Source organism: Tamandua tetradactyla, chromosome 12 (genome assembly GCF_023851605.1).
Source record: "Tamandua tetradactyla isolate mTamTet1 chromosome 12, mTamTet1.pri, whole genome shotgun sequence".
Classification (NCBI taxonomy): domain Eukaryota; kingdom Metazoa; phylum Chordata; class Mammalia; order Pilosa; family Myrmecophagidae; genus Tamandua; species Tamandua tetradactyla.
In genome coordinates, this window is record NC_135338.1 from 34,288,089 (window position 1) to 34,315,862 (window position 27,774).

At 40.2% G+C, this 27,774-nt stretch overlaps 1 protein-coding gene and 1 long non-coding RNA gene across 4 annotated transcripts in view; one reads left to right on the plus strand and one right to left on the minus strand.

Moving 5' to 3' along the window:
• Nucleotides 1-784, minus strand: part of TMED10 (transmembrane p24 trafficking protein 10) — a 60,278-nt gene extending 59,494 nt beyond the window's left edge. Inside the window, exon 1 of one of the 2 annotated variants that reach the window (XM_077123092.1) lies at nucleotides 563-784. In XM_077123092.1, the coding sequence (XP_076979207.1) occupies nucleotides 563-664 (102 nt within the window). In that variant the 5' untranslated portion in view covers nucleotides 665-784. The other variant, XM_077123091.1, reaches the window with a different exon arrangement.
• Nucleotides 1-27,774, plus strand: LOC143652021 (uncharacterized). 2 transcript variants are annotated; one of them, XR_013160364.1, is made up of 4 exons: nucleotides 1-6,745; nucleotides 7,616-7,738; nucleotides 14,780-14,865; nucleotides 26,530-27,774. It is a non-coding gene; the product is annotated as an uncharacterized LOC143652021 (long non-coding RNA). The 2 variants fall into 2 exon arrangements; XR_013160365.1 differs by lacking the exon at nucleotides 7,616-7,738 and having other exon boundaries at nucleotides 838-1,093; nucleotides 26,530-27,767.

Genomic DNA, 27,774 nt, shown 5'->3' on the forward strand with positions numbered 1-27,774 from the left:
GCAAAATCGAAGCCACTCCAACTCAGCTGTCACCCCACCCACGAAGGCCTCGGGATTTTCCTAATAGTTCGAGGGTTTTGGCGCCGAGCCCCGCCCCGCAAACCGCAAGGAGTAGGATGAGAGGACGGTCTCGATCGCACGCCCTTCACGATCGCGGAAGGCAAGCGCGTACCCCCAGGCCTCGACCAGCCTGAACCCCCAAATCCCAAGCTTTTCCTTGCCTACACCTGCGGCCTTCCCTACCCGCCTCGCGCCGCCCAGTGCCGCACCTTGAGGTGGGTGCGCAGGCCGCCAGCGCCTCCAGACTGGTCGGTTATCTCGTACGCTCCCGTCACTAGCAGGTCCTTGTGGATTTCCTCGCGGAGGCACTTGCGGGAGTTAACGGGAAGATGGAAAGAAATGGCGAGGACCGAGCTAGGGCCCAGCAGGAGCAAAAATAGCAAAGCCAACGGGCAAGGGCCACGCTGGGATAGTAGGCCTGGCAAACCAGACATGGTGTCGGAGACTCGTTCACCACCCCGGCCTCAATCGCGCCGGAACCGGGAAGGTCCACATGACTCACCTCTGACCTACTAGTGCCGTCGGCGCCATTTTGGAGACTGGTAAATAGGACAAAAGTATATAGCGAATCTTTTGAAAGGGAAGAAAGCATGTGGTACCGCATTAAGACTACAAATTAAAGTTGTTAACGGTGATTTCGTGGAAGTTATGTTACAAAAGTTTGATTTTTGTTGAACTGAGTTCCTTTAGTCGGCCATGGCAAGTATGGGCATCCCTGGAAGTAATTCTCTTTCAGCTTCCGGGTTCTGCACCCTCGAATTTTAAGGTCCGTAATATCATAGCAACCAAGTTCCAATAGGGAACGGCCACAAGGCTCTTCGCTGGGCCCGCCCCACAGCCGCACAAGCGCGCGGGGCGAACACTGAGATTGCGCATTCCCGGAGTGGGGCGTTTTTCAACTATACCTGTATCTTGACCCCGTGGTGACAGCGGTTGAAACGGCATATTGAGGCGTTTGAGCGGCTGAGGGAGGAAAAACTCCGGAAGGTCGAGTGGGAAGATTCTAACTTGGCTATTGGGCGAGTCGGGGCAGGTACCTCAAAGTAGGAATTGAGGTCACGTGGTGAATGTGAACTAGGCAGTGGTCCAGTTCATATGCCTCTGAGACCGGTATTTGGGCTGGACTGAGTGTTTGGCTTTCTGAATGTGTATTTTACTTTTTTAGCAAACACTGAGTGTCTACTCTGCTGAGTTATATTCAAACTAAATTTGAATTGTGTATTTAAGTTAAATAAAACACCGTGCTTTAGTCCAGTCTGAGAGATATACTCAGGGCGGGGGATGTTTGTGTGTTTTAAATATACAAACACTTTAGGGATCAAATTGGCTAGTCCATACTAAGCAAATTAGCACAGTAATATTTATGCAGTCATTTAACAAGTATTGAGTGCTTTGTATGTGCCAATAAGATGCATACATACCAGCATATTTATTGATTTAACAAACCTCTGTTAAGTTGCTGTCAAACAGTAGGGGCTGAAGAGTTAAGATGTGAAAGTGAATAACGAATACACAGCAGCCTGTATTTGGAATCATTTACTTTGATTAATATTTATTGGACATCTACAGAAATACCCAGAAGATGGGTCTATCTGCCTTTAGTAATTTAAATGATTGTTCTATACTTATAACTGTTTTTGGTCCATCTAGTTTTTTCCTGTAACTGAAGTCCCACCAACAAAACAAAAAGAGCAAACATGAGGGAGCTGTAACGCATTTTAAAATTTGACAAATACCATATAATATAATTAAGGTGCCCACTTAGGAACATTTATTTGATTATTTTATCCCTAATCTAAGAGAAGATTGCTGGTCTACTCAGTATATCCTGGTGATTTGCATTGGCCTATTCCCTGTGAAATCAGAGAATCTGTACAAGCGGTTACCTAATTTATTGTTTACTTTGTCTTGAGGCTCTTCTAACCATTAGCAAGAGATTTTCAGCCCATAAAATACCTGTTTTTTTCTTTTAATTTCTTAGTTATATGATAGGTTATAATTTCTTATCTGTTTTATATGTATTAATGATTTAACATTTTCAAAACCCATGTGAATTAGGTTGGGTACATTATTCCTTTTACAGATGAGAAAGCTGAGGCTCTGAGGGGCTAAAGAACTTTCGTACCCAAAGTCCCATAGCTTAAAAGTGACAAAGTCAAAAAAAATAAAATAAAAAGTGACAAAGTCAGTCCTGAGATCCTGGGCTTTCAGCAGGAAGGAGATATTTCTTGTTTTACAGATGAAGAAATTGAGACTCAGAGGTGTTACTTTCCTGTCACAGCTCTTAAGTCCTTTCGTCTTATATTCCCAGACCCCAACACTTTCTGTCCTCTTCCCTCTATATATTTCTCCTTAGCACTTACCACTATCTAATGTAGCATGTTTTGTTTTTATTTATTCTGATTATTAATCTGTCTCCCAAAAATGACCTGTTTTGTGTGCGCAGGGACTTTTGTCTATTTTGTTCACTGCTTTATCTTCAGAATCTAAAATAGTGCCTGGCACATAAATAATGTTTCAGTGAATGCAAGACTGGTTCCTTAGCTCCCAGCAGAATGCCTAACACCAAGTTCCTTCCATTGTTCCTTAGCTGTTTATTTTGATTTCACTAAAAAACTTGCATACTTTTTCTTGTTAATTGAGAAAATGTCCTTCTTTCCAGATAGGGGCACAGAAAAAAAAATCTCCCTTTTATATTATGGAACTGTGTGTGTGTGTGTGTGTGTGTGTGTGTGTGTAAGTGATACCCTTAGGGAACTGAAACTTCTAAACACTCTGCCTCTGCATTAAAGAAAGTAGCGTTTCACATCTGTGTGGGAGAAAGACCTTATTCTGAATTGAAGAATAAAAAGTGTAACAACTAGAAAAAAATGCTTCTTCCAAGCCCAGCAATTCTCTGCCATCCCATCATCCTAAAACTTCTCCAGCCAGAATCACCTAAGATTCCTGAACTACTGGAGCCTTTGGAGGTAAAGAGATGTAATGAGGACACACCTTTCACCCAGTCTATCCTTAAGCCACAAATTTCTCAACTTTTCCCTCGTTTAAGAGGGAGCATCTTTAAAATACACCTCACTCCAGACAGTGAATCAGAAGCTCTTGCTAAAAATCTGCACTTGGACTTGCTAGATGATTTTGTGACTGGGAGTCCTTGGAAGGGCTTTGGCTCTCTCCTAACATCTTGTTTAACCAACCACATTCTCCAATGTGGCTTGAAGCTCCCCAGCTCCAATACTAAAGCAGTCAAGGTTTCCTAGTTCCAGTGACCCTACTATTCACATGTACAGTTCTGTTAAAATAAGATGGATTCTCTGGAGATAAAAAATTGGAAAGCAGTTTGGCAATATTTGTCATATGCCATAAACTTTGAGCCGGGAAATGATTCCGGGGGTGTTCTAGTTTGCTATCTGCCAGAATGCAACACACCAGAGATGGATTGGCTTTTAATAAAAGGGGATTTATCTTGTTAGTTCTTCAGAGGAAAGGCAGCTAACCTTCCACTGAGGTTCTCTCTTACGCGGAAAGGCACAGGATGGTCTCTGCTGGCCTTCTCTCCAGGCCCCTGGGTTCCAACAACTTTCCCTAGGGGTGACTTCTTTCTGCATCTCCAAAGGCCTGGGCTGAGCTGCAAGTGCCGAGATGAGGTATGCCGAGCTGCCTAGGCTGTGCTACATTGTGTTCTCTCATTTAAGCACCAGCCAGTTAAGTCAAACGTGATTCATTGTAGCAGGCCTGCCTCCTAGCCAACTGCAGATGTAATTAACAACAAATGAGGTTCACGTACCATTGGCTCATGTCCACAGCAATATACCTAGGCACCTTCACCTGGCCAAGTTGACAACTGAATCTAACTACCACAGGGGGTCACTTCCATGGGTCCTTTACATGCTGGAGTTCCCCTAGGACCTGGTCCAGGAGGCTCTGCATTGCACTCTAGGTGATCTTATCCAGTCCCACAACTTTATGCTATCTGTAAGGTGTTAGTTCCCAAACATGTATCTCTAGCCCTGATCTCTCCCCCAAGTTCCAGTCTATTTTGAGCTCCCTACTGGACATCTCCACTTGGATGACTCATAGGCAACTCATACTTAACTCTTGATTTCTCCTGTTCCTCAACTCCCAATTCTGCTTCTTTCACATCTCAGTAAATGGCACCACCTTCTACCAGGTCACTGAGGCCATCTTTGTTTCCTCTTTCTCTTACCTCCTCCGCACACAGAGCTAGCTCATCAACAAGTCCTATCAGTCTATGACCTAAATAAGTGCTAGATCAGTTTCTAATTCTCTCTAAGCTAGCTTGGCAAACTACTGCCCAGCAAGGCACGCCAAATAACTGGCTTGCAATCCATTATTTTTGCATGGTCTGAGCTAAGAATGGTTTTTACATTTTTTAAAGGGTTGTTAAGAAAGGAGGAGAGGGAGAACAGCATGCAACAGAGATCTTCTGTGGGTACCACAAAGCTTAAAATGTTTGCTATCTGACTCTCCACAGAAAAACTTTGCTTTTCTCACCCAGACAAGAATCTCCCCACTGATACCTCTACTTTCATGCTTGCCCCCACCGTAACCATGCTCCTTTATGTAAGTGCATAAAAAAAAATCAGAACATGGCAACCCCTGCTTTTCGATGCATTTGGAATAAAACCCAAACACCTTAAGATGGTTCAAAAGGCTGTGGTGATCTGGCTCCTGCCTACCTCTCAAATCTCATTTTACCCAGTGATCACTTCCTCAAGCCTCCCACTACCCACCCATTTGATCTGCCACCCCCCACCCATTCAAACTTTAAACTGCATCAGGGCTTATACACTTACTACAGTAAGTGTATAAGCCCAGATCTTACCACATTGACACCAATGTGCCTTATCATCATCCAGAGTTATCTCCTAGACAGCCTACCCTATCTACCTAATTCCTTTCCCAGGCCACCTTCTATCATATTGTTTGGTCTTAATATCTATGTAGCATTCATCACTATTTGAGATATCTTGGGTATTTGTTTTCTTGTTTATCACCCTGCCTCACTAGAATTTAAACTCCAAGAGAATAGAGGCTTTGTTTTTTGCTTTGATGTATTCCTGGGGCTAGGCACAATAGTCTGCACTTAGTGGATACTCATCAAATATTTGTTGAAGGAATGAAATAATACATCGTATATAGTGCATCTAGGACATGAACATCGAGCAGTTACTCAATAAATGCGAGTTCCTCTATCTAGTAAGTATTTTGACTGCCACTTCTCAGATGGAGAAGCTGAGGTCCAGAGCTGTTAAATGACTTGCCTCAAGTCATAGAATGAGTCAGTATTAGAGCTTAGAATAGAAAGGAGAGCTCCTAACTACAGACCAGTTTTCAGATATAATTGTTAATATATTTGATAAAACTTGGTATCTATTATTTAGTTCCCACTCTACTAAGAAGTCTTAGATTCCTGGGTAGTTTTTCTCTACCCTCATTTATATTTAGACTACAGCTTTTATGGCATATAAGTGAATTTAAGTCTTCCAGAACATCCATGAAGATGGTAATAGTTAATGCTGAAATTTGTAGTGTCCTCTAGTATTTCCCTTTTCCCCTCAATTCACTTTGCTTAGAAAAATAGGATTTATCTTCCTTTTGTGCTAAATTTTCATCCTCCTAGATGGAAAACATGAGCCCCTCCCCAACTCCCTATGACAATTAATGCCCTTCATCAGTGTTGTCTGAGGAACATTGTTGAGATAAACTATCAGGACCTGTGGTATATGGTAATGCCTGTAAGTCCTAATTACCAGGATCAGAATTCTAGTGATATCTGTGGGCTGAGAAGTCTGGATTTAACAGCAAATTTATTAGAAAGAATTTTAGAGATGGAACAAGCAAGAGATACAAAATGGGTCCCAAAAGAACAACTTTCCAAAAAATTAAGAATTGTCTCATGAATCATCATCACTACCTCCATGCCTTGAGAACAAACTAAAGTGGAAAAGCACAGCATTGATTAGAACAAGGGAAGCAGACTTCTCTGCCCCACAAGCACTGTTTGCTTACAGTGAAGACTGGCCCCAGAGCCCTGTGCAGAGATGAAGTCCTGGTGGCCAGGAAGACAGAATCCTAAGGCAGATATGAGGTGAAAATGGAAGGTGGATTCACTGGATCAGCCAAGGTGGAGGCCCCAAAGGACAAAATGGAAGATAGAATTGTAAAGGTGGGACTCTAGGTGGGGAAGAAATAGAATCAGGGAGGTAAGATGGGTCTGTGCCCACATTCTACAAAGAAGCAAAAACATTGAGAAAGAAAGAAATGGGGAAATTGTTGAGTATTTTTGAAGTAACTCCAGAGGTAAGACCTTCCAAAGGAGGTTTACTGGAGAATTAAATGGCAGCTATCCCCAAACGTTAGTATGCTCTGCACCTGGACAGAGCCATGCCTGAAGCCTTCACGCATGCAGATCCTCAGAGTGCTTGAACTCACTTCAAAAGTGCTCTGAGGCCTTAAAGCTTGGAAACCTAGAGTGAAGAACTACACTGTTTTAGGTCTTCACCCCTGGTTCTTAGGAGGTTCTGGTTTCCTCTCAAATACATTTTTCTTACCAGGTCTGTGAGTGGTCAGTACCTGGTGGTCATCATCCCCAGCTCTCTCTCAGATCCACCAAAATTCATCCATTCTTCAGCAAAAGCTCCAGCCTGTGAGAAAGATAATACAGGTGAGAAAAGAGCATCAGAGGAAGGCACCTTGATGATGGCTGCATAGCCACTTTACCTTTATTATCTACTTGAATAGCTTCTGCACACAAGAATCACCTGAACATCTTTTTTTTAACACTACTGTGTTAGTTAGATTCAGTTGTCAACTTGGCCAGGTGAGCATACCTAATCTTGTTGCTGCGGACACAAGCCAATGGTACGTGAATCTCATCTGTTGCTAATTACATCTGCAGTCAGCTAGGAGGCAAGTCTGCTGCAATGAGTGATGTTTGACTTAATTGGCTGGTGCTTAAATGAGAGAACGCAACGTAGCACAGCCAAGCAGCTCGGCATTCCTCATCTCAGCACTAGCAGTTCAGCCCAGGCCTTTGGAGCTGCAGAAAGAAGTCACTCCGGGAAAGTTGTTGGAACCCAGGGGCCTGGAGAAAAGACCAGCAGAGACCATCCTGTGCCTTCCATGTAAGAAAGAACCTCAGTGGAAAGTTAGCTGCCTTTCCTCTGAAGAACCAACAAAATAAATCCCCTTTTAAATAAAGTCAGTCCGTCTCTGGTGTGTTGCATTCCAGCAGTTAGCAAACTAGAACAACTACCAATGACCAGGATTCCCCTGGAATCCAGCCTAGACCAATGAAAACCAAGTGTCTGGATACAAAGACCTGGAAGTAGTTAGCTTCCTAACTTTGCTATACATTAGAATCATCTGAGGATCTTTGAAAAACACTAATGTTTGACTCTGTACTCCAAACATTCTGAGTTAATTGGTATAGGGTACAGTCTGGGCACTTGGAGTTTTTCAAACTTCCCACATGATCCAATGAACAGGGTTGAAACCAATGCTCCATGCTAACTCTTGTCCATTCCTATTTCAGCACCTAACCTTTCAAGAAGCAGATGATTAATAAATATTTCTCAGTTTGATTCGCATCTCTCTTTCTCCTGCTCAAGTGCTGTTGCCCTTTCTCCTACAAACACAATATGAAATAAGTCCTCAGGTAAGTAGAGTACTTGAAACACCAGTTTGAGGACAGGGTTCATTTGCATGTTGGCCACATGCTACTGGCTCAGTGGTTAGCAAAGAGGTAGGAAAGGGAAGCAAGGACTTCAGATGACGAGGAAGCTCTCCCTGCAGGCACATAAGGGAGTCTTTTTCTTCTCCCTTGCAAAAAGTCATCATGGCACGTGGACAAAGGAAGTATTAATAATTTTCTAAAGAGGTACTTCTCCAAGATTTAGTGTTTCACAGACCACAACCAATGCTTGTCAGTTGTACAGATGGCCAACTTCTGCATTTTGGATGGCAGCTTCCAAAAACAGCTCAACTTGCATCCTAAAACAGAAGACCCAGCTATGGGGAAGAGGACCATCAGAGTCTCTGAACCAGAAGTCAAAAGCCACTACCCACATGTTTGCCAGGGATAAGAAAGCCACCAAGTAAAGCCTTTAGAGATCAACTCATTGGGAGTGAAATTAAAGTAAAAACATAATGACCAGAGATTCATGGCAAGACCATGTTAAGAACAATGAACAGGGTATCAGGAGATACAAGGGTCCTAGCTCTGCCCCACCATCCACTCATTGGGTGACCTTGGCCTGGTATTTCCCCTTTCTAGGTCTCAGCTTCCTCCTTTGGGAAATGTGAAGTCTCAACTAGATGTGTTCTAACAGCCAAAGCGTCCACATGCATAGGCTTTGTTTGACTTCTTAAAAGCCTGCATCCAAACAGCAATGGAAAGATAGCAAATTCACAAAGGCTGTGATGCTACTTCACTAACAACTGTGCCTCATCACCCTCTTTCAGGTGTCCTGAGTGGAGATTAGGCAAGCACAGCTGAGCTATCTGTAGGCTTTGATGTCCACCACTCAATGTCTAATCACAAAGACCTCCCTGTGTGGATGGTGTGACTAGGATGATAACCTATGAATTAATTTTCTGTGGGTGCTGAAACAAATCACTGCAAACTTGGTGGCTGAGAATAACAGAAATATATTCTTTCTTAGTTCGAAGGCTGGAAGTATGAAATCAAGGTGTTGACAGGGTCTTGCTTGTTCCTCAGATTCTAGGGGAGAACCCATCTTTGCCTCTTCCAGCTTCTGGTGGCTCCAGGTATTCCTAGGCTTGTGGCTGCTCTCTTCAATCTCTGCCTCTCTTTTCACCTGGTCTTCTCCTCTTCCTTCTGTCTTTTTCCATGTATCCCTTAACTTAGGGCCCATGTGGATAATTTAGGGTGATTTCATCTCAAGATCCTTAATTCCATCTGAAAGGTCCTTTTTCCAAATAAGGTCACATTCAAAGGTCCCAGGAGTTAGGACATGGACATAACTTTTGGGGGAACACTATTCACACCAATACAACTTTCAAATGGAGAAGGGTAGAGGGCTGTACAAAATTCTACCTATCCTTAAAGCCCAGGTCAAATGCTCCCTTGTCCAGGAGACCTTACAAGTTCATACCACCCAGATGTGACCTCCATCCTGGACTCCTTCAGCATTCTGACTATGCCACTTTTTTTTATGAGGAACACTTTCTGCCAGGCCGTCTAGTCATTCCTGTACTGTCCATGCCTTCTCCTTCATCCTCTAGACCACCTGTGTAGAATTGCCCAAGGAGATGGTTCAAAGTACAACTTTCTCCACCCCTCCCCCCACTGCTACCACCAATGTCAATGTGTCAGACTCTCTAAGAATGGGGTCCTGGAGTGTGCTTTTTAAATAGCCTCCCTGGGTGATTGTGTGTGTGTGTGTGTGTGTGTATGCAGCATGGCAGGGTCACATTTCATTATTTTTTCATGTGAGTATCCTGTTATTGCAGCAACATCTGTTGAATTTTTGTTTGTTTTTGTTTGTGCTTGTTTGTTTGTTTTTGGGGAAGTGCATGGATCAGGAATCAAACCTCGGTCTCCTCACTGCAGGTATGAATTACTGGGTGACTTTGATGTAGGTGAAGTTTGAGAACCATCATGCCACATGTGATTTCCATAACTGGCTCTTGATTTTATCCCTACCAGCTATCTTACACTTATTGAAGTGAAGGAGAAGCAGAATTTAAGTGGGTGGGTCCTGGAGTCAGAATGCCCTTGTTCAAATCCACTTCTGCCACTTCTGCTACCCACTAGCTATGTGACTTTAAGCAAGTCACCTAAACTCTCTGTGCCTCTGCTTCCTTATGTCAGGGTGCCTAAGTCGTAAGGTTGCGGTGAGGAGGAGATGAAATAAAGCATGCAAAAAACTTAGAACAGTGTCTGGCTCACAGCAAGCCCCAAGTAAATTGGGAAGTGAGTTATTTTTTTCACTGTATTCCTAGATCCTTCTTTCTAGAAACTTTCCTTGATCAATTATTGCTAACATTTACTAAATTTCTTCCAGGCACCACGCTAAGCATGCTTATCATATTCCATGCTTTATCATATTCCATCCTCACACTAGTGCTATAAGATAGATGGCATCACTGTCTTTCATTTTATGAATAAAGAAACTGAGGATCAGACAGGTTAATAAATTGCTCAAGGTCCCACAGCCAGTGAATGGTGAGGTAGGGATGTGAAAAATAAGCTGGGCCTCCACCCCCACTGCTGCCTGCATTTCTACATCACCTCAAAGGCATTCCTTACACCCTTATCAGGCCCAGCCACCTCACTCAACCAACTTCTTTTATGGGGGGAAGGGGGGAGGGGTGGTGGTGCATGGGCTGGGAATTGAACCAAGTCTCCTGCATGTCAGGCAAGCATTCTAACGCTAAATGACTTGTGCACCCAAAACCAACTTCTTAAATATCCCCTCATATAGCTTCCTCAAGTTCCATCTTTTCTGATCCCTTCAAACTGTGTTTTATTGCCTTCTTGGTCTGGTTCCCTCTAAGAAAATACCCTCTTCTCAGAGTTATTGAATCAAGCCATATTTGTCCTCCATATTCCTATAGAGCTTCTTCAAATGCTATCTGTCCCCAGAGTCTCCCAAACCTAGATCTCCCTACTGCTCCATAAAGCATCCTCCCCTCACATACACAGCCCCTCTGCTGGCTTTCCCCAGAACCCCCAGGCGATCTTTGTCTCCATTGAGAGCCATCCTTCTTCTCTAGCTCCTTTCAGGTAAGGGAAACCTGAAGACCTACTTACCAAGAGAGCCAATATCCAATCAACCCTTGGGATGCCCCTCCCATCCTCTGCCAATTCCCAAGTCTCTTGGCCACCTCAGTCATTTAGTTACCCTGCCCACTCTGGTGCCCTCCTCCCACTTCTCATCACTGGCCCAGGACAGGACGTGCAGCTTTGGGCACACAAGCCTTATCTCTACACAAATACTTCCTCTTTCCCCAATACTGGTTCTCCCACAATCAGCAATCAGGGTAAACTTCCTCTGAAAATTTACTAAGCAAACATTTGCTGGGCAACTGCCCTATGTAAGTTTCTATGCTAAGGACTATGGGAGGTCCAAACCTGGTGTCCACTTTGAGGAGCCTCAAGTCTGGTAGAGAAAAAGCACAGAAGTGAATATCACATGTCAGGAAGGTGGCAGGAAATGTTGAGCCATGTGGGCTGGTACACCTGAGTTTTGATCCCATTTCTGCTCTTAACCAGCTTTTTATCCCCTTTCTGATTTTGAGTTTCTCTGTTTGTGAAATGGAAATAATGCTGCCAAGGTTTCTTGTGAGACAACTCAGGTAAGAGCCATAAAAGTCCTGACAAAGCATCTGAGACAAGGACATTAGTCCAGAAGCCAGAGGAGGCTTCATTCAAATTGGAGGGGACTGTGTCTTTTCCAGGGACTACATTCTGCTCAAAAGCAAAACACTGTAAAGAATGGCTTAGTGACTTCCAGGAAGATGGCAGAGAAGGTAGACTGAATTCACCCATCCTCCATAGGACAAGCTAGGGGATGGGGAAAAAAATGACTGGGACTGAAGTCCCAGGGAGCGAGTGATCTAAGAGGGTCTTCGGTATTACATAGGGAGGAGGGAAGTGGAGAGATTGGGATGGGGAGAACAGGGTGGGTCTGATCAGCCATGACCCCTGCCGGGGGCAAGCAGTGATGCATGGGGAAGCACAGATCTGAGGTAGTGGGCCTGTCCCTCTGCTTCAGCCTGCCCCAGGCGCTGGCTAGGGAGACCTCCCCCCACAGCACTGCACCAGCAGTTCCTGTGGGGAGTCCATAGGTGAGCTTAGCCATTCACTGTGTAAAGCTGTGCCCCTCAATCCTAAGATCAGTCGCCTGGCCATCTGCAGCCACATGCCAGAGACAGCACCCCCTCTGTGCAAACCATCTTCCAAGCCAACTGCTGCAGTTGGGGAGGGGTAATACTAAGAGGAGGAGGGGCCTCAGGAGCCCCATATTCTGGGAAGAAGCAATAAGTGTAGTCTGTCCAACTCCTTATCTGCCTAGGTTTTAAATATATATATATATATATGTATATAATGTTTATATAATTATTTATGTTTATTATTTTTAAATTTCCTCTTCCGTGGGCACCAGTCTGAGTTCATTTCCAATATATATTGAGGTATCTCCTTCAACTTCAGGGCCTACTGTTGCTGAGGAGTGGGTTTTTGGGGGGGGCGTGGGGGGGGTGCCTAGGCCAGTTATCAAGCCCAGGTCTTCTACATGGCAGGTGCACCTTTTGCCACTGAAGTACCTGTGTACCCAGGTCTGGCTTTTAATAAACGCTCAAGTCAAATTGTACCCTCTGCATGAAATACAAGCCTTGGCTTGGTGGGGAATTACTGACAAACCAAGTGCAAAAATGAACTTTCAATGCAAAACTGAATAAATACAAAACTTCAGGCAAGTGAAGGAAACCAACTTGCAAAATTACTTTATTAAGTTAACCAAATGCCCCCAAAACAAGGGAAAATCACACAGCACGTGAAGATCATGGCAGAAATGGCCCAGCCAAATGACCAAATCAAAACATTGGAGGGGACACAGAAATGGAATTACTCAAGGATGTTTATAAAGAAATAAAGGATACCAGGAAGGCATCAGAAGAGCATAAAGAAAAATTTGAAAGATTAAATAGAGAAATGGCTGATCTCAGAGATGAAAAATAACAATAGACCAAATTAGAAATACAGTAGAGACACGTGATAGCAGATTCAAAGAAGCAGAAGGAAGTATAAGTGAGCTAGAAGACAGAGCTATTGAACTAGAGCACACAAAAGAACAAATGGCAAGAAAGATGGGAAAAGTGATGGACAACAAAAGGCACATAAATATAAGAATTATTTGGTGTCCCAGAAGGAGAAGGTAAGAGTAAAGAGCTGGGATGGTCAGTTGAAGATATAATCAAGGAAAACTTCCCAGCCCATATAAAAGACATAAATATGCAAATCAAAGGTGCCCAACAAGCCCCAAATAGAATAAACCCAAATAGGCTTACTCCAAGATACATACTAATCAAACTGTCAAATGATGAACAGAAGCAGAAAATCCTGAAATAATCACGAGAAAAGCGATCTAACACATACAAGGGAAAGCACTTAAGACTGAGTTCAGACTTAACAGGAACCATGGAGGCAAGAAAGCAGTAGTATGATATATTTAAGATCCTGAACTGAAGGGAACTATAAACGTTTCAACAATAATAGTGGGAGACTTCAATACATCACACTCCACTATACATAGAACAACCAGACAGAGGATCAACAAGGAAATAAATATGTAAACAGTGTGATAAATGAATTAGATCTAATAGACACATATAGATAGTTACATCCCAAACCATCAGGATATACATTCTTCTCTCATACACATGGAATGTTCTCCAGACAGAGCATATATATGCTGGAACACAAAATAAGTCTTTATGATACTACAAGAAAAGAAAATTACAGGGCAATCTCTAATGAATATAGATGAAAAATCCTCAATAAAATACTCACAAATCAAATCCAGCAGCACATTTAAAGAATTATACACCATAACTAAGTGGTATTTATTCCAGGTATGCAAGGCTGGTTCAACATAAGAAAATTAATGTAATACACCATATCAACAAATCAAAGCGGAAAAACCACATGATCATCTCAATTGATGCAGAAAAGGCATTTGACAAAATTCAACAACCTTTCTTGATGAAAACACTTCAAAATGTAGGAATAGAAAGGAACATCCTCAACATTATAAAGGGGAATATATGAAAAACCCACAGCTAACAGCATCCTCAATGGGGAAGACTGAAAACTTTCCCTCTAAGATCAGGAATAAGACAAGGATGCCTACCATCACCATTGTTATTCAACATCATGCTAGAAATTCTAGCCAGAAGTTCTAGACAAGAAAAAGAAAGAAAAGTCATCCAAATTGGCAAGGAAGAAGTAAAATGCTCACTGTTTGCAGATAACATGGTACTATATGTCAAAAATCCCAAAAATCTACAGCAAAGCTACTAGAGCTAATCAATGAGTACAGCAAAGTGGCAGGGTACAAGATCAATGTCTCCCAAATCAGTACTGTTTCTATACTGAGAATATTATGCTAAGTGAGATTAGTCAGAGGCAAAAGGACAAATGCTGTATGGTCTCACTGATATAAACTAGCATTAATGAGAGAACTTGGAGAATTGAGGTTAAGAGCACAGTTTATCGGGACATAGAAATAGGATAGAGATTGGGGCAATTGGTGCTAAAGGAATACAGATTGTAAAACAGGACTGATTGTAAAGATTCAGAAATTGATAGCACAATACTACCTGATTGTAGCACAATAATATAAGTACATTTAATGAAACTGAATGTGAGTATGATTGAGGGAAATGGGCTGGGCACATGTATGAAACCAGAAGGAAAGATAGAGATAAAGACTGAGTCAGTATAATTTAGGAATGCCTACATTAGACAATGATGGTGATTAAATGTATGAATAAAAAAACATTTTTGCATGAGGGAGAACAAATGAATGTCAACATTGCAAGGTGTTGAAAATGGATGGTATATAGGAAAAAGTACAATGCAAGCTAGGGTCTATAGTCAACAGTAATAATGTAATATGCTTCCACTGGATGTGACAAAGAAAGGTAATATGCCAAAACTAAATGTCAACAGGTGGCTCAGGAGTGGAGGCATGGGAAGAGGTATGGATTCTTTGTGGAAGAAAAGGAAATGTCTTTGCATAAATTATGGTGGTGAAGGTATGTCTTTTTACTTAAGTTGGATTGTATGATGTGCTAATAAAACTTTTTAAAAATGAACAGAGAGAAACAAGTGCTAGAGAAAATGCAGAGAGAGAGATGTACCTCTTAACTTTGTCAGTAGGGAAATTGAGAGGTGCAGCTCCTTGGAGAGCAGTGTGATGGTTCCACAGGAGGCTAGGGGTGGAGCTGTCATATGATCCTGCAACCCCACTGCTCAGCATATACCTGGAGGAACTGAGTGTGGGGACACAAACAGACATTTGACACTGGTGTTTCTAGCAGCGGTATTCCTGATCCACAATGGATGGAGGTGGCCTAAGGGTACAATGACTTAGGAATGGAAGGGGGAACTGTGGTGTATACATACAACAGACTCCTGAGTGGCTACAAGAAGGGATGAAGTGAGGCATGCAACTATGTGAATGAAGTGTCAGAAACAAAAAGACAAATATTATCATGGACAAAGTATGATAATATGAAAATTCATTGAATTGAAGTTAAGAGTGTGAGTTAATCAGGTTGGGGCCTATAGTAAAAGGTCCTAAATTGTAAGCTCTTACATATATTCAGGAGTTGTAATTGTTACTTCTAAATTCTGAGCTACTGAGTTGTTTGTACATAGGCATTCCCAGAAACTTTGGGAATTTATTTGACACCTGAGACTCAGAGTTAGAGCTCTCAAGCTATGGAAGTCAGTACTATCCCATACAGGAACTGTTTAAAAAGTTGAGAAAGTGATCAGACATCGACTAGAGATATGAACGAAGCTGGTATGGATAGGACTGAGGTAGCTCAGAATACAGGATAAAGGGTGATATCGTCCAGGTTTTAAAACTTCAACTTCTGTATGAGACCAAAGGGAAAGGTATTTATTTGGTGCAACATTTATGTTTTGGGTAGTGCATTACCTAATTTAACTTGTATGGTCCGTTTAGTTGAACACCATAATTGCATGGTATCTTGAATAGGGTGTGAGATCTTGTTGGTTTGTCCAGGTTGATGTGATGCCTCAATATATCCCAGAGCAATTTTGGCAGTGAATACAGGAGTATTTGCAAAGTCCCCTTGGGGGACCAGAGAGAAAGGAGGAAATATCCAACTTCCCCATTTGGAGAATTCCTGATACCCTTGCAAGCAGTGGGGACAACCAAATCAATTGGCTGAGCCATTGATCTTGGGATTTTTCCCTGTGAAACTTATTCCTGCAAAGGATAGGCTAAACATACTTGTAATTATGCCCAAGAATTAGCCCAAAAAAGCCTCTTTTGTTGCTCAGATGTGGCCTCTCTCTCTCTAAGCCAACTTGGCAGGTGAACTCAATGTCCCTATGTGGGATATGACTCCCATGGGTGTATCTTCCTGGCAGTGTGAAACAGAACTCTCAGGATTCACCAGGACCTCACATCATGGGATTGAGAAAGTCTTCTTGATGAAAATGGGGAAGAGAGAAATGAGCCAAAATAATTTTTCAGTGGCTGAAATTTCAATCAGAATCAAGAGGTTATCTTGCAGATTATTTTTATCCCTTTTTAGTTTATGATGTATCGGAGTGGCTGGAGGGAAGTACCTGAAACTATTGAGCTGTGTTCCAGTAGCCTTGATTCTTGAAGATGATTGTATAACAATATAGCTTTTACAGTGTGTGATTATGAAAACTTTGTATCTGATGCTCCTTTCCTCCAGGGTGTGGACAGATGAGTAAAAAAAAATGGATAAAAATAAATAAATAATCGATGGGATACAGGGTCAAATAAATTGGGTAGATTGAAATACTAGGGGCCAATGAGAGGGAGGGGTAAGGGATATGGGATGTATGAGTTTTTTCTTTTTATTTCTTTTTCTAGAGAAATGTTCTAAAAATGATCATGGCAATTAATACATAACCATCTGATGATTGTGAGCCCTTGATTGTACATCATCTATGGACTGTACTGTGTGAAAGATGTGTCAATAAAAATATTTAAAAAAAAAAGCCTTGGGTGCACAGGTGGTTCAGTGGTAGAATGCTCACCTTCCATGTGGGAGACCTGGGTTTGATTCCCAGATCATGCATCCCCCTCAAAAAAATATGAAGTCTTCATAAATTTAATGAAATAGAAATTATCCAAAGCACTGTGACCACAATGGAATGAAGCTGGAAATTAATAATCACCAAAGAACCAGCGCTTTCATAAATATATAGGGATTAAACAACACAGTCTTAAATAATCAATCGGTCAAAGAAGAAATTGCTAGAGAAATCTGTAAATATCTGGAGATGAAATGATAATAAGAATACAACATATCAGAACTTATCGGATGGAGCAAAGGCAGTGCTGAGAGGGGAAATTTATTGCCCTAAATGCCTGTATTAAAAAAAAAAAAAAGCATGAGCAAAAATCAAAGACTTAACTGCTCACCTGGAAAAATTAGAGGAAAAAAACCCGAAATAACCCCAAAGCATATAAAAGAAGAGAACTAACAAAGATTAAAGCAGAAATAAATAAACTGGAGAACAGCAACAACAACAAAAACAATAGAAAAAATCAACAAAACCAAAAGTTGGTTCTTTGAGAAAATTAATAAAATTGAAGTACTCCTAACTAGCCTGACAAAGAAGAGAGAGAGGATTCCAATAAGCGAAATCAGAAATGAGAAGGAGTTGTTACCATGAATCCTGAAGAAATTTTTTAAATAATAAGGGACTACTATGAGCAATTGTATGCCAGCAAACTAGACAACTTAGATGAAATGGACAAATTCCTAGAATCACACGAACTACCTATACTGACTCAAGAAGAAATAGAAGATCTCAACAAACCAATTAGAAGTAAAGAGATTCAATCGGTCATCAAAAATCTTCCCACAGAGAAGAGCCAAGACCAGATGGTTTCACAGGAGAATTTTATCAAACATTCCAAAAAGAACCAACACAAATCCTGCTCAAACTTTTCCAAAAAATTTGAGGAAAAAAGATTGCTACCTAACTCATTTTATGAAGCTGACATTGCTCTCATAACCAAAACCAGATAAAGATAGTACAAGAAAGAAAAGCTATAGACCAATCTCCCTAATGAATACAGAGGCAAAAATTCTCAATGAAATATTAGTAAATGAAATCCAATGACACATTAAAAGAATTATACAGCACAACCAAGTGGGGTTTATACCAGGTAAGCAAGGGTGGTTTGATACAAGAAAATCCATCAATGTAATACAAAAATTAAATATAATACAACAAATTGAAAGGGAAGATCACATGATCATATAAATTGATGCTGAAAAGTATTTCACAAAATTTAGCATACTTTCCTGATAAAAACACTACAAAAGATAAGAATTGAAGGAAACTTCCTTGGTGTCATAAAGAGCATATATGAAAAACCCATAGCCAGCATCATACTTAACAGTGAATGATTGAAAGCATTCCCCCTAAGATTGGGAATGAGAAATGGATACCCAATGTCATCACTATTATTCAACATTGTACCAGGAGTCCTAGCTACAGCAATTAGAAGAAAGAAATAAAAGGGATCCAGATTGGAAAGTAAAAAGTGAAACTTTCATTATTTGCAGATGACATTAGCCTGTACTTGGAAAACCCTGATAAAACTATGAGAAAGCTACTTGAGCTAATAAATTCAGCAAAGTGGCAGGATATAAGATTAATGCACAAAAATCAGTAATGTTTCTATACACAAGTAATGACCAATCTGAGGAGACAAGGAAAAAAAATCCATTTAAAATAGTGACCAAATTGATCAGGCATCTAGGAATAAGCCTAATCACTTGTACACAGAAAGACTTGTACACAGCAAACATAGCTAAAAGAAATAAAATATGACCTAAATAGATGGAAAGACATTCCACGATCATGGATAGGAAGGTTACATGTCATTAAGATGTCAGTTCTACCCAAATGGATCTAAAGATTTAATGTAATACCAATCAAAATCCCAACAATCTACTTTGAAGACTTGGATAATCTAGTTATCAAATTTATTTGGAAGAGAAAGAGATCCCAAATAGCTAAAAATGTCCTAAAAAAGAAGAGCAAAGTGGGAGGACTAACACCTCTTAATTTTAAAGCTCACTATAAAGCCACAGTTTCCAAAACAGTGTGGTACTAGTACAGAGATAGAAGTATCAACCAATAGGATCAAATCAAGTGTATGGAGATAGGCCACAAAATCTATGGACAAATGATCTATGGACAAATTTGGGACCATAAGGTCCCCAAATCCACTGAAATGAGACAGAATAGTATTTTCAATAAATGGGCATGGAAGAATTGGATATCAATAGCCAAAACAATAAAAGAGGACCCCTACCTTACATCCTATTCGAAAATTAATTCAAAATGGGATACGGACTGGTACCATAAAACTTCTAGAATACCCCCAGAGAACCTCTTTTGTTGCTTAGTTGGCCTCTCCCTGTAAGCCAATATGTCAAGTGAACTCACTGCCCTCTCCTCCCACCCCCTCATACGTGGGACATGACTCCCAGGAGTGAGAATCTCCTTGGTAATGTGGAACAGAACTCCTGGGATGAGCTGGGATCAGGCATCAAGGGATTGAGAGAGCCTTCTTGACCAAAAGGGGGAAGAGAGAAACGAGACAAAATGAAGTCAGTGGCTGAGAGATTTCAGAGCCGAGAGCCTATCCTGAAGGTTATTCTTATGCATTGTACAGATATCCCTGGTAGTGGCTGGAGGGAAACTCAACCTGCAACTGTTGAGCTGTGTTCCTTTAGCCTTGATTCTTGAATACAATTGTATAAAGATATAACTTTTACAATGTGACTGTGGGATTGTGAAAACCTTGTGTCTGTTTTTCCTTTTATCTAGGGTATGAATGGATATGTAAAAAAAATGGATAAAAAATTAATAATAGGGAGGACAAAGGGTAAAATAAATTGGGTAGATGGAAATACTAGTGGTCAATGAGAGGGAGGGGTGAGGGCTATGGGATGTATGAGTTTTTTCTTTTTATTTCTTTTTCTGGAGTGATGCAAATGTTCTTAAAAATGATCATGGTGAACACACAACTATGTGATGATATTGTGAGCCATTGATTGTACACCATGTGTGGAATGTTTGTGTGTTAAGAGTTAACAATAAAAATATAAGAAAGAGTTATAGAAGAAAATATAGGGAAACATCTTCAAGATCTAGTAACAGGAGGTAGTGTCTTAAACTTTACACCTGAAGTACAAGCAGTGAAAGAAAAAAATTAGATAAATGGGAGCTCCTTAAGATCAAGAGCTTCTGTGTCTCAAATGACTTTGTCAAAAAGGTGAAGAGGCAGTGAACTCAATAGGAGAAATTTTTGGAAACCACATATCAGATAAAGGCTTGACATCCTGTGTACACAAAAATTATACAGCTCCACAACAAAAGAACAAACAAGTCAATTATAAAATGGGTTTTCATTTAGGCCTAAGAGTCACCCCCAAGAGAGCCTCTTTTGTTGCTCAGATGTGGCCCCTCTCTCCAGCCAACACGACGAGTAGTCTCACCACTCTCCCCCTCTCTGCGTGGGACATGACTCCCAGGGGTGTGGACCTTCCTGGCAACGTGGGACAGAGATCCTGGAATGAGCTGAGACTCAGCATCAAGGGACTGAGAAAAACCCTAGAACGAGCTGAGAATTAACATCCAGGGATTGAGAGAAACTTCTTGAACAAAAGGGGGAAGAGTAAAATGAGACAAAGTGTCAATGGCTGAGAGATTCCAGAGTTGAGAGGTTATCCTGAAGGTTATTCTTACGCATTAAGTAGATATCACCTTGTTGTTCAAGATGTAGTGGAGAGGCTGGAGGGAATTGCCTGAAAATGTAGTGCTGTGTTCCAGTAGCCATGTTTCTTGATGATGACTGAACAATGATATAACTTTCACAATGAGACTCTATGAATGTGAAAACCTTATGTCTGATGCTCCTTTTAGCTACTATATCAACAAAAGAGTAGAACATATGGAATAAAAATAAATAATAGGGGGAACAAATGTTAAAATAAATTCAGTTTGAAATAGTGGTAAATGAAAGCGAGGGGTAAGGGGTATGGTATGTATAGTCTATTTTTTCTCTATTATCATTTTATTTCTTTTTCTGTTGTCTTTTTATTTCTTTTTCTAAATCGATGCAAATGTACTAAGAAATGCTGAATATGCAACTATGTGATGATATTAAGAATTACTGATTGTATATGTAGAATGGAATGATATCTAAATGTTTTGTTTGTTAATTTTTTTAATTAATAAAAAAAGTTTTTAAAAAAATGGGCTTTCCACAATTGAGAAAATCAACAAAACCAGAACCTGGTTCTAAGAGAAAATCAATAAGATTGATGGACCCTTAGCAAGGTTGACAAAAAGAAGAGAAAGGATGCAAATAAATAAAATCAGAAATGGAAAAGGAGACATAACCACTGACCCCGTAGAAATAAAGATGGTGATGAGAGGATACTATGAACAACTTTATGCTAATAAACTAGACAATGTAGATGAAATGGACAACTTCTTAGAAAGGCATGAACAACCAACACTGACTCTAAAGAAATAGACAACCTCAACAAACTAATCACAAGTAAAGAAATTGGATTAGTCATTAAGAGGCTCCCCAAACACCATAAGTACTTGGAATCTTGGGTAGGACGTGAGATTTTGTTGGTTTGTCCAGAGTGATGCCCTGATGAATCCCAGAGTGATTCGATCAGTGAGTGGGAAAGTATTTGCAAAGTCCCCTTCGGGGAATGGTGAGAACGGGGAGAAATTCAACTTCCCCAAGTTGAATTCTTGATATTCTCACAAGCAGTGTGGACAACCAAAGCTATAGGCTGAGCCCCCAGTCTTGAGGTTTGTTCATATGAAATTTAACCCCACAAAGGATAGGTCAAGTCTACTTAAAATTTAGGCTTGAGAGTCACCCCCAAGAGAGCCTCTTTTGTTGCTCAAATGTGGCTTCTCTCTCCAGCCAACACAACAAGCAAACTCACCACCCTCCCCCTGTCTACATGGGACATGACTCCCAGGGGTGTGGACCTTCCTGGCAGTGTGGGACAGAAATCCTAGAATGAGCTGAGACTCAGCATCAAGGGATTGAGAAAACCTTCTCGACCAAAAGGGGGAAGAGTGAAATGAGACAAAATAAAGTGTCAATGGCAGAGAGATTCCAAACAGAGTCGAGAGGTTATCCTGGAGGTTATTCTTACGCATTATGTAGATATCACCTTGTTATCCAAGATATAATGGAGAGGCTGGAGGGAACTGCCTGAAAATGTAGAACTGTGTTCCAGTAGCCATGTTTCTTGAAGATGATTTTATAATGATATAGCTTTCACAATGTGACTTTGTGATTGTGAAAACCTTGTGTCTGATGGTCCTTTTATCTACCTTGTCAACAGACGAGTAGAACATATGGAATAAAAATAAATAATAGGGGGAACAAATGTTAAAATAAATTTAGTTTGAAATGCTAGTGATCAATGAAAGCGAGGGGAAAGGGGTATGGTATGTATAATCTTTTTTTTCTGTTTTCATTTTATTTCTTTTTCTGTTGTCTTTTTATTTCTTTTTCTGAATTGATGCAAATATTCTAAGAAATGATGAATATACAACTAAGTGATGATATTGTGAATTACTGATTATATATGTAGAATGGAATGATCACATGTTAATGTTTTAGTTCATTTGTTAAATTTTTTAAATTAATAAATAAATAAATTTTAAAAAATAAAACAACAATAACAACAACTAAAAAAAGAGGCTCCCCAAAAAAGACAAGTCCAGGACCAGATGGCTTCACATGTGAGTTCTACCAAACATTCAAGAAAGAAATAGTACCAATCCTGCTCAAACTCTTCAAAAATATTGAAGAGAAGGGAAGGCTACCTAACTCATTCTATGAAGCCAACATCTCCCTCATACCAAAGCCAGACAAAGATATTACAAGAAAATAAAACTACAGACCCATCTCTCTAATGAATATAGATGCAAAAATCCCCAATAAAATTCTTGCAAATTGAATCCAGCAGCACATTAAAAGGATTATGCACCATAGCCAAGTAGGATTCATCCCAGGTATGCAAGGATGGGTCAACATAAGAAAATCAATTTGTAATGTAATACACCGTATCAACAAATCAAAGCAGAAAAGCTGCATGATCTTCTCGATTGATGCATAAAAGGTATTTGACAAAATTCAACATCCTTTCTTGTTGAAAACACTTCAAAGGATAGGAATATATGATAAAGGGAATATATGAAAAACCCACAGCTAACATCATCCTCAATGGGGTAAAACTGAAAACTTTCCCCCTAAGATCAGGAGCAAGACAAGGATGTCCACTATCACCATTGTTATTCAACATTGTGTTGGAGGTTCTAGCCAGAGCAATTAGACAAGAAAAAGAAATACAAGGCATCAAAATTGGAAAGGAAGAAGTGAAACTCTCACTGTTTGCAGATGACATGATACTATGTGTTGAAGACCCAAAAAAATCCACAGCAAAACTACTAGAGCTAATAAATGAGTACAGCAAAGTGGCAGATTACATGATCAACACTCAAAAATCTGTAGTGTTTCTATACACTAGTAATGAACAGCATGAGAGGGAAATCAAGAAAAAGATTCCATTTATAATTGCAACCAAAGGAATAAAATATTTAGGAATAAATTTAACTAAAGATACAAAAGACCTATACAAAGAAAACTGTAAGAAATTGATAAAAGAAATCACAGAAGACCTAAATAAATGGAAGGGCATACTGTGTTCATGGATTGGAAGACTACGTATAGTTAAGATGTCAATTTTACCTAAATGCAATACCAATTAAAATCCCAAAAACTTACTTTTCAGAAATAGAAAAACTAATAGCCAAATTTATCTGGAAGGGCAGGGTGCCCCAAATAGCTGAAAATATCCTGAGAAAGAAAAAATGAAGTTGGAGGTGTCATGCTACCTGACTTTAAGGCATATTACGAAGCTACAGTGGTCAAAACAGCATGCTACTGGCATAAAGATAGATATACTGACCAATGGAATCGAACAGAGTGTTCAGATATAGACCCTCTCATCTATGGACAATTGATCTTTGATAAGGCAGTCAAGCCAACTCACCTGGGACAGAATAGTCTCTTCAATAAATGGTGCCTAGAGAACTGGATATCCACATGCAAAAGAATGAAAGAGGATCTATATCTCACACCCTATACAAAAATTAATTCAAAATGGATCACAGACCTAAACATTAGATCTAAGACCATAAAACTTTTGGAAGAAAATGTAGGGAAATATCTTATAAATCTTATAATAGGAGGCAGTTTCCTAGACCTTACACCCAAAGCATGAGCACTGAAGAAAGAAAGAAAGAAATGGGAACTCCTCAAAATTAAACACTTTTGTGCATCAAAGTACTTTGTCAAGAAAGTAAAAACACAGACTACACAATGGGAGACAATATTTGGAAATGATATATGAGATAAAGTCTAGTATCCAGAATATATAAAGAGAATGTTCAACTCAGCAACAAAAAGACAAACAATCCAATTACAAAATGGGCAAAGACATGAACAGACACTTCTCAGAAGAGGAAATACAAATGGCCAAAAGGCACATGAAAAGATGCTCAACTTCCCTGGCTATTAGGGAAATGCAAATCAAAACCACAGTGATACCATCTCACACCCACCAGAATGGCCATTATCAACAGAACAGAAAATGACAAGTTCTGGAGAGGATGTGGAAAAAGAGGCACACTTATCCACTGTTGGTGGACATTCAGGAGTGAAAGTTTCCCTGATAATGTGGGACATGGCTCCCAGGGATGAGTTTGGCCCTGGCACTGTGCGATCAACTATGCCTTTCAGAGCAAAAGGATGAAAAGAAGTGTAATAAAATAAGACATCGGTGGCTAAGAGAGATCAAATAGAGTCAAGAGGCTATTCTGAGGGTTGCTCTTATGCGTCAGTTAGATAGTGCTAATAACCTTGGTTTGCTAAACCCCAACCAACATCCCTCCTATTAACTCTTAAGAACACCTAGGGCTTGAACTGAGACTCTATAAAAGTTTCATGCACTAAGTTTGCTTTCCTGGAACCTATAATTACCAAAGGATTCCTAGGCCAGACAAATCCTGAAACTCAGAGGACCAGCCTCTCCGAGATTATCAATTAATTACATCCCCCTCTCCTTTAGTGTTGACCCCCCCTTCTCAATATGAAAAAGTCAGATCTGGTATTGCAAAATATCCCTATAGATTGGGAGAAGGATCAAAGGAGAAGGAGGAGTTACAACAGAGAAAATAGGATTTAACAAATGCGTATGACTGCTGAATCATTATAGTGGTATTCTTTTAGTCTCCAGTGTTTTTGGAGCAGCTAGAAGAAAAAACTGATGTTGGGTGTAGAGTACTGTGGATATATTCAACGCTACTGAACCATGCAATTAAAAATGGTTAAAAGGGCAAAATCTATGGTATGTAAATTTTACCACATTGTTTTAAAGCCATTGTATTGGGCTATGTATTGGATAATGTGGGGGAAAAATAAAGTATAAGACATAACCCCTTATTTTAGCAGCGAGTGGAGGTGGTTAGTTGTAATATGTCCATATGAAATGACAAGTGTACATTACAAAATAAGTTTATGGGCATAAACTTCTCTCTCCTATAAAGGAGAGATCACTGAAGTTTGGAGCAGTTGGGAAATTCTTCCCTTTTGTATGCAAAAATCACAGCATCCCAGGAGAGCAATCATCCCCATGTCAAGAGTAAAAGCAGCTTCCTCCTTCCACCCTCTAAATGGACAGCCTTTCAGCTGATTTTTACAGGTTTGGTTTTTAATGCTTTAGGGTTGCTTCATGCTTTGGTCTGGATTGTAGGAAACATGGGGAAGGAAGAGGCGAGAACATCTGGAAAGAGCTAGAAAAGTTGTATAGGGCGCTGAGGGAGCAGGAGGAGGGGGCAGGGAGTGATGTGGGGAAGCAGTAGGAATCAGAAAGCTGGGCCAGCTCCCTTCTGACCTCAAATGGGGTACCCTCACAGTCGGGAAAGGTTGTTGCTGATTGTCCCTCCACTGAAGGAATATTCTAGAGAAGCACATCAAGAGGGAGGCCCAGCAGTAGGAGAAGCGTGATCTTTGGTGTGAGGCCAACCTCAGTTTCCATTGGCCCTCTACACTTCCTGGCCATGTGACGCTGCTTAAGTTATTTTACTTCTCCTAGTTGTAGTTTCCTAATCTCTAAACAAGAATAACATCTGTTTCACAGAGCTTTTGTGTAAGAGTTATAAATTAAATGACGTAGAACCTGCCAGAAGATGGGTGATGAAGTCTCCTTCCCCTTTCCCAAGCTTCTAAGAATGCCCCAGAAATAAAGACTAACTGTATTTATTGTCTGATGCTCTCCACCTCCAACCCGTGGTTAAATTAGAATTAAATTACTTACCCTAAATCCCCACCCCACCCCCACTTCTAAAAGTCTCTGGTGCTGATGTAGCATTATTGTCCCCATTCTACAGATAAAGAAACTTAGAGAGGGGGATATACCTTGCCTGGAGCTAAATTATTAACAAGTGCCAGAGCAGGATATAAACCTGAGTTTATTGGAACCCAAGGCAGTCTTGTTCATTGCAGCATCCTTGAAGGAGAAATTAACTTAATCATTATCTCTCTTCACTGTCAGGGAATAAAAATCCCCTGGAGAACACAGCCCCAGATAACAATGGCTAATTGGAGACTGGAGCAAATGCAGTCAGATGGAGACCAGCAAGGCACGGCAAGAGAATTTACTGATAGTCCTGCCACCACATCAAGCTAGAATCAACTTTGTTTCCTCATTTGATTTTTGATCAACTAAGACTTTGTATTCCTTTCATTTCCTTTTTTTTGTTGTTATTTTTGTTTTTGGGCATGGTCCAGGAATCTAACCCAGGTCTCCCGCATGGAAGGCGAGCATTCTACCACTGAACCACCCGTGCACCGTGTATTCCTTTCCTGTTATTAAAACAAAACAAAACAAAAAAAACAGTTTACAGCCCTCCTGATTTAGGTTCATGAACCCGTCACCTGTAGGTAAGATCTCCTGGGTTGACAGAATGTTCTGAGGGTATAAATAACCTTTCTGAACACCAAAATGCGTAACCCAGAGGGTTTTGACCTCATAGTCAATTGGAGTGGTTAGTTTGGGTCCTTTATATTAAACTTCCTATTCTAATTTTCCAGCCAGAGGAATAGAACATATTCTTTAGAATATAATTTTTAAGTATCCCCAGATATAACCTGGGAATGCCTAGAGTGTATAATGATAGTGACTAAATGTACAAATTCAAAAATGTTTTTGCATGAGGAATAATAAAGGAATGTCAATACTGCAGGGTGTTGAAAATAGATGGTAATTAATATTTTTTTTCTTTTTTTTATTAATTAACGGAAAAAAAGAAATTAACCCAACATTTAGAAATCATACCATTCTACATATGCAATCAGTAATTCTTAACATCATCACATAGATGCATGATCATCGTTTCTTAGTACATTTGCATCGGTTTAGAAGAACTAGCAACACAACCGAAAAAGATATAGAATGTTAATATAGAGAAAAAAATAAAAGTAATAATAGTAAAACAAAACAAAACAAAACAAAAACCTATAGCTCAGATGCAGCTTCATTCAGTGTTTTAACATGATTACTTTACAATTAGGTATTATTGTGCTGCCCATTTTTGAGTTTTTGTATCTAGTCCTGTTGCACAGTCTGTATCCCTTCAGCTCCAATTACCCATTATCTTACCCTGTTTCTAACTCCTGCTGGACTCTGTTACCAATGACATATTCCAAGTTTATTCTCAAATGTCGATTCACATCATTGGGACCATACAGTATTTGTCTTTTAGTTTTTGGCTAGACTCACTCAGCATAATGTTCTCTA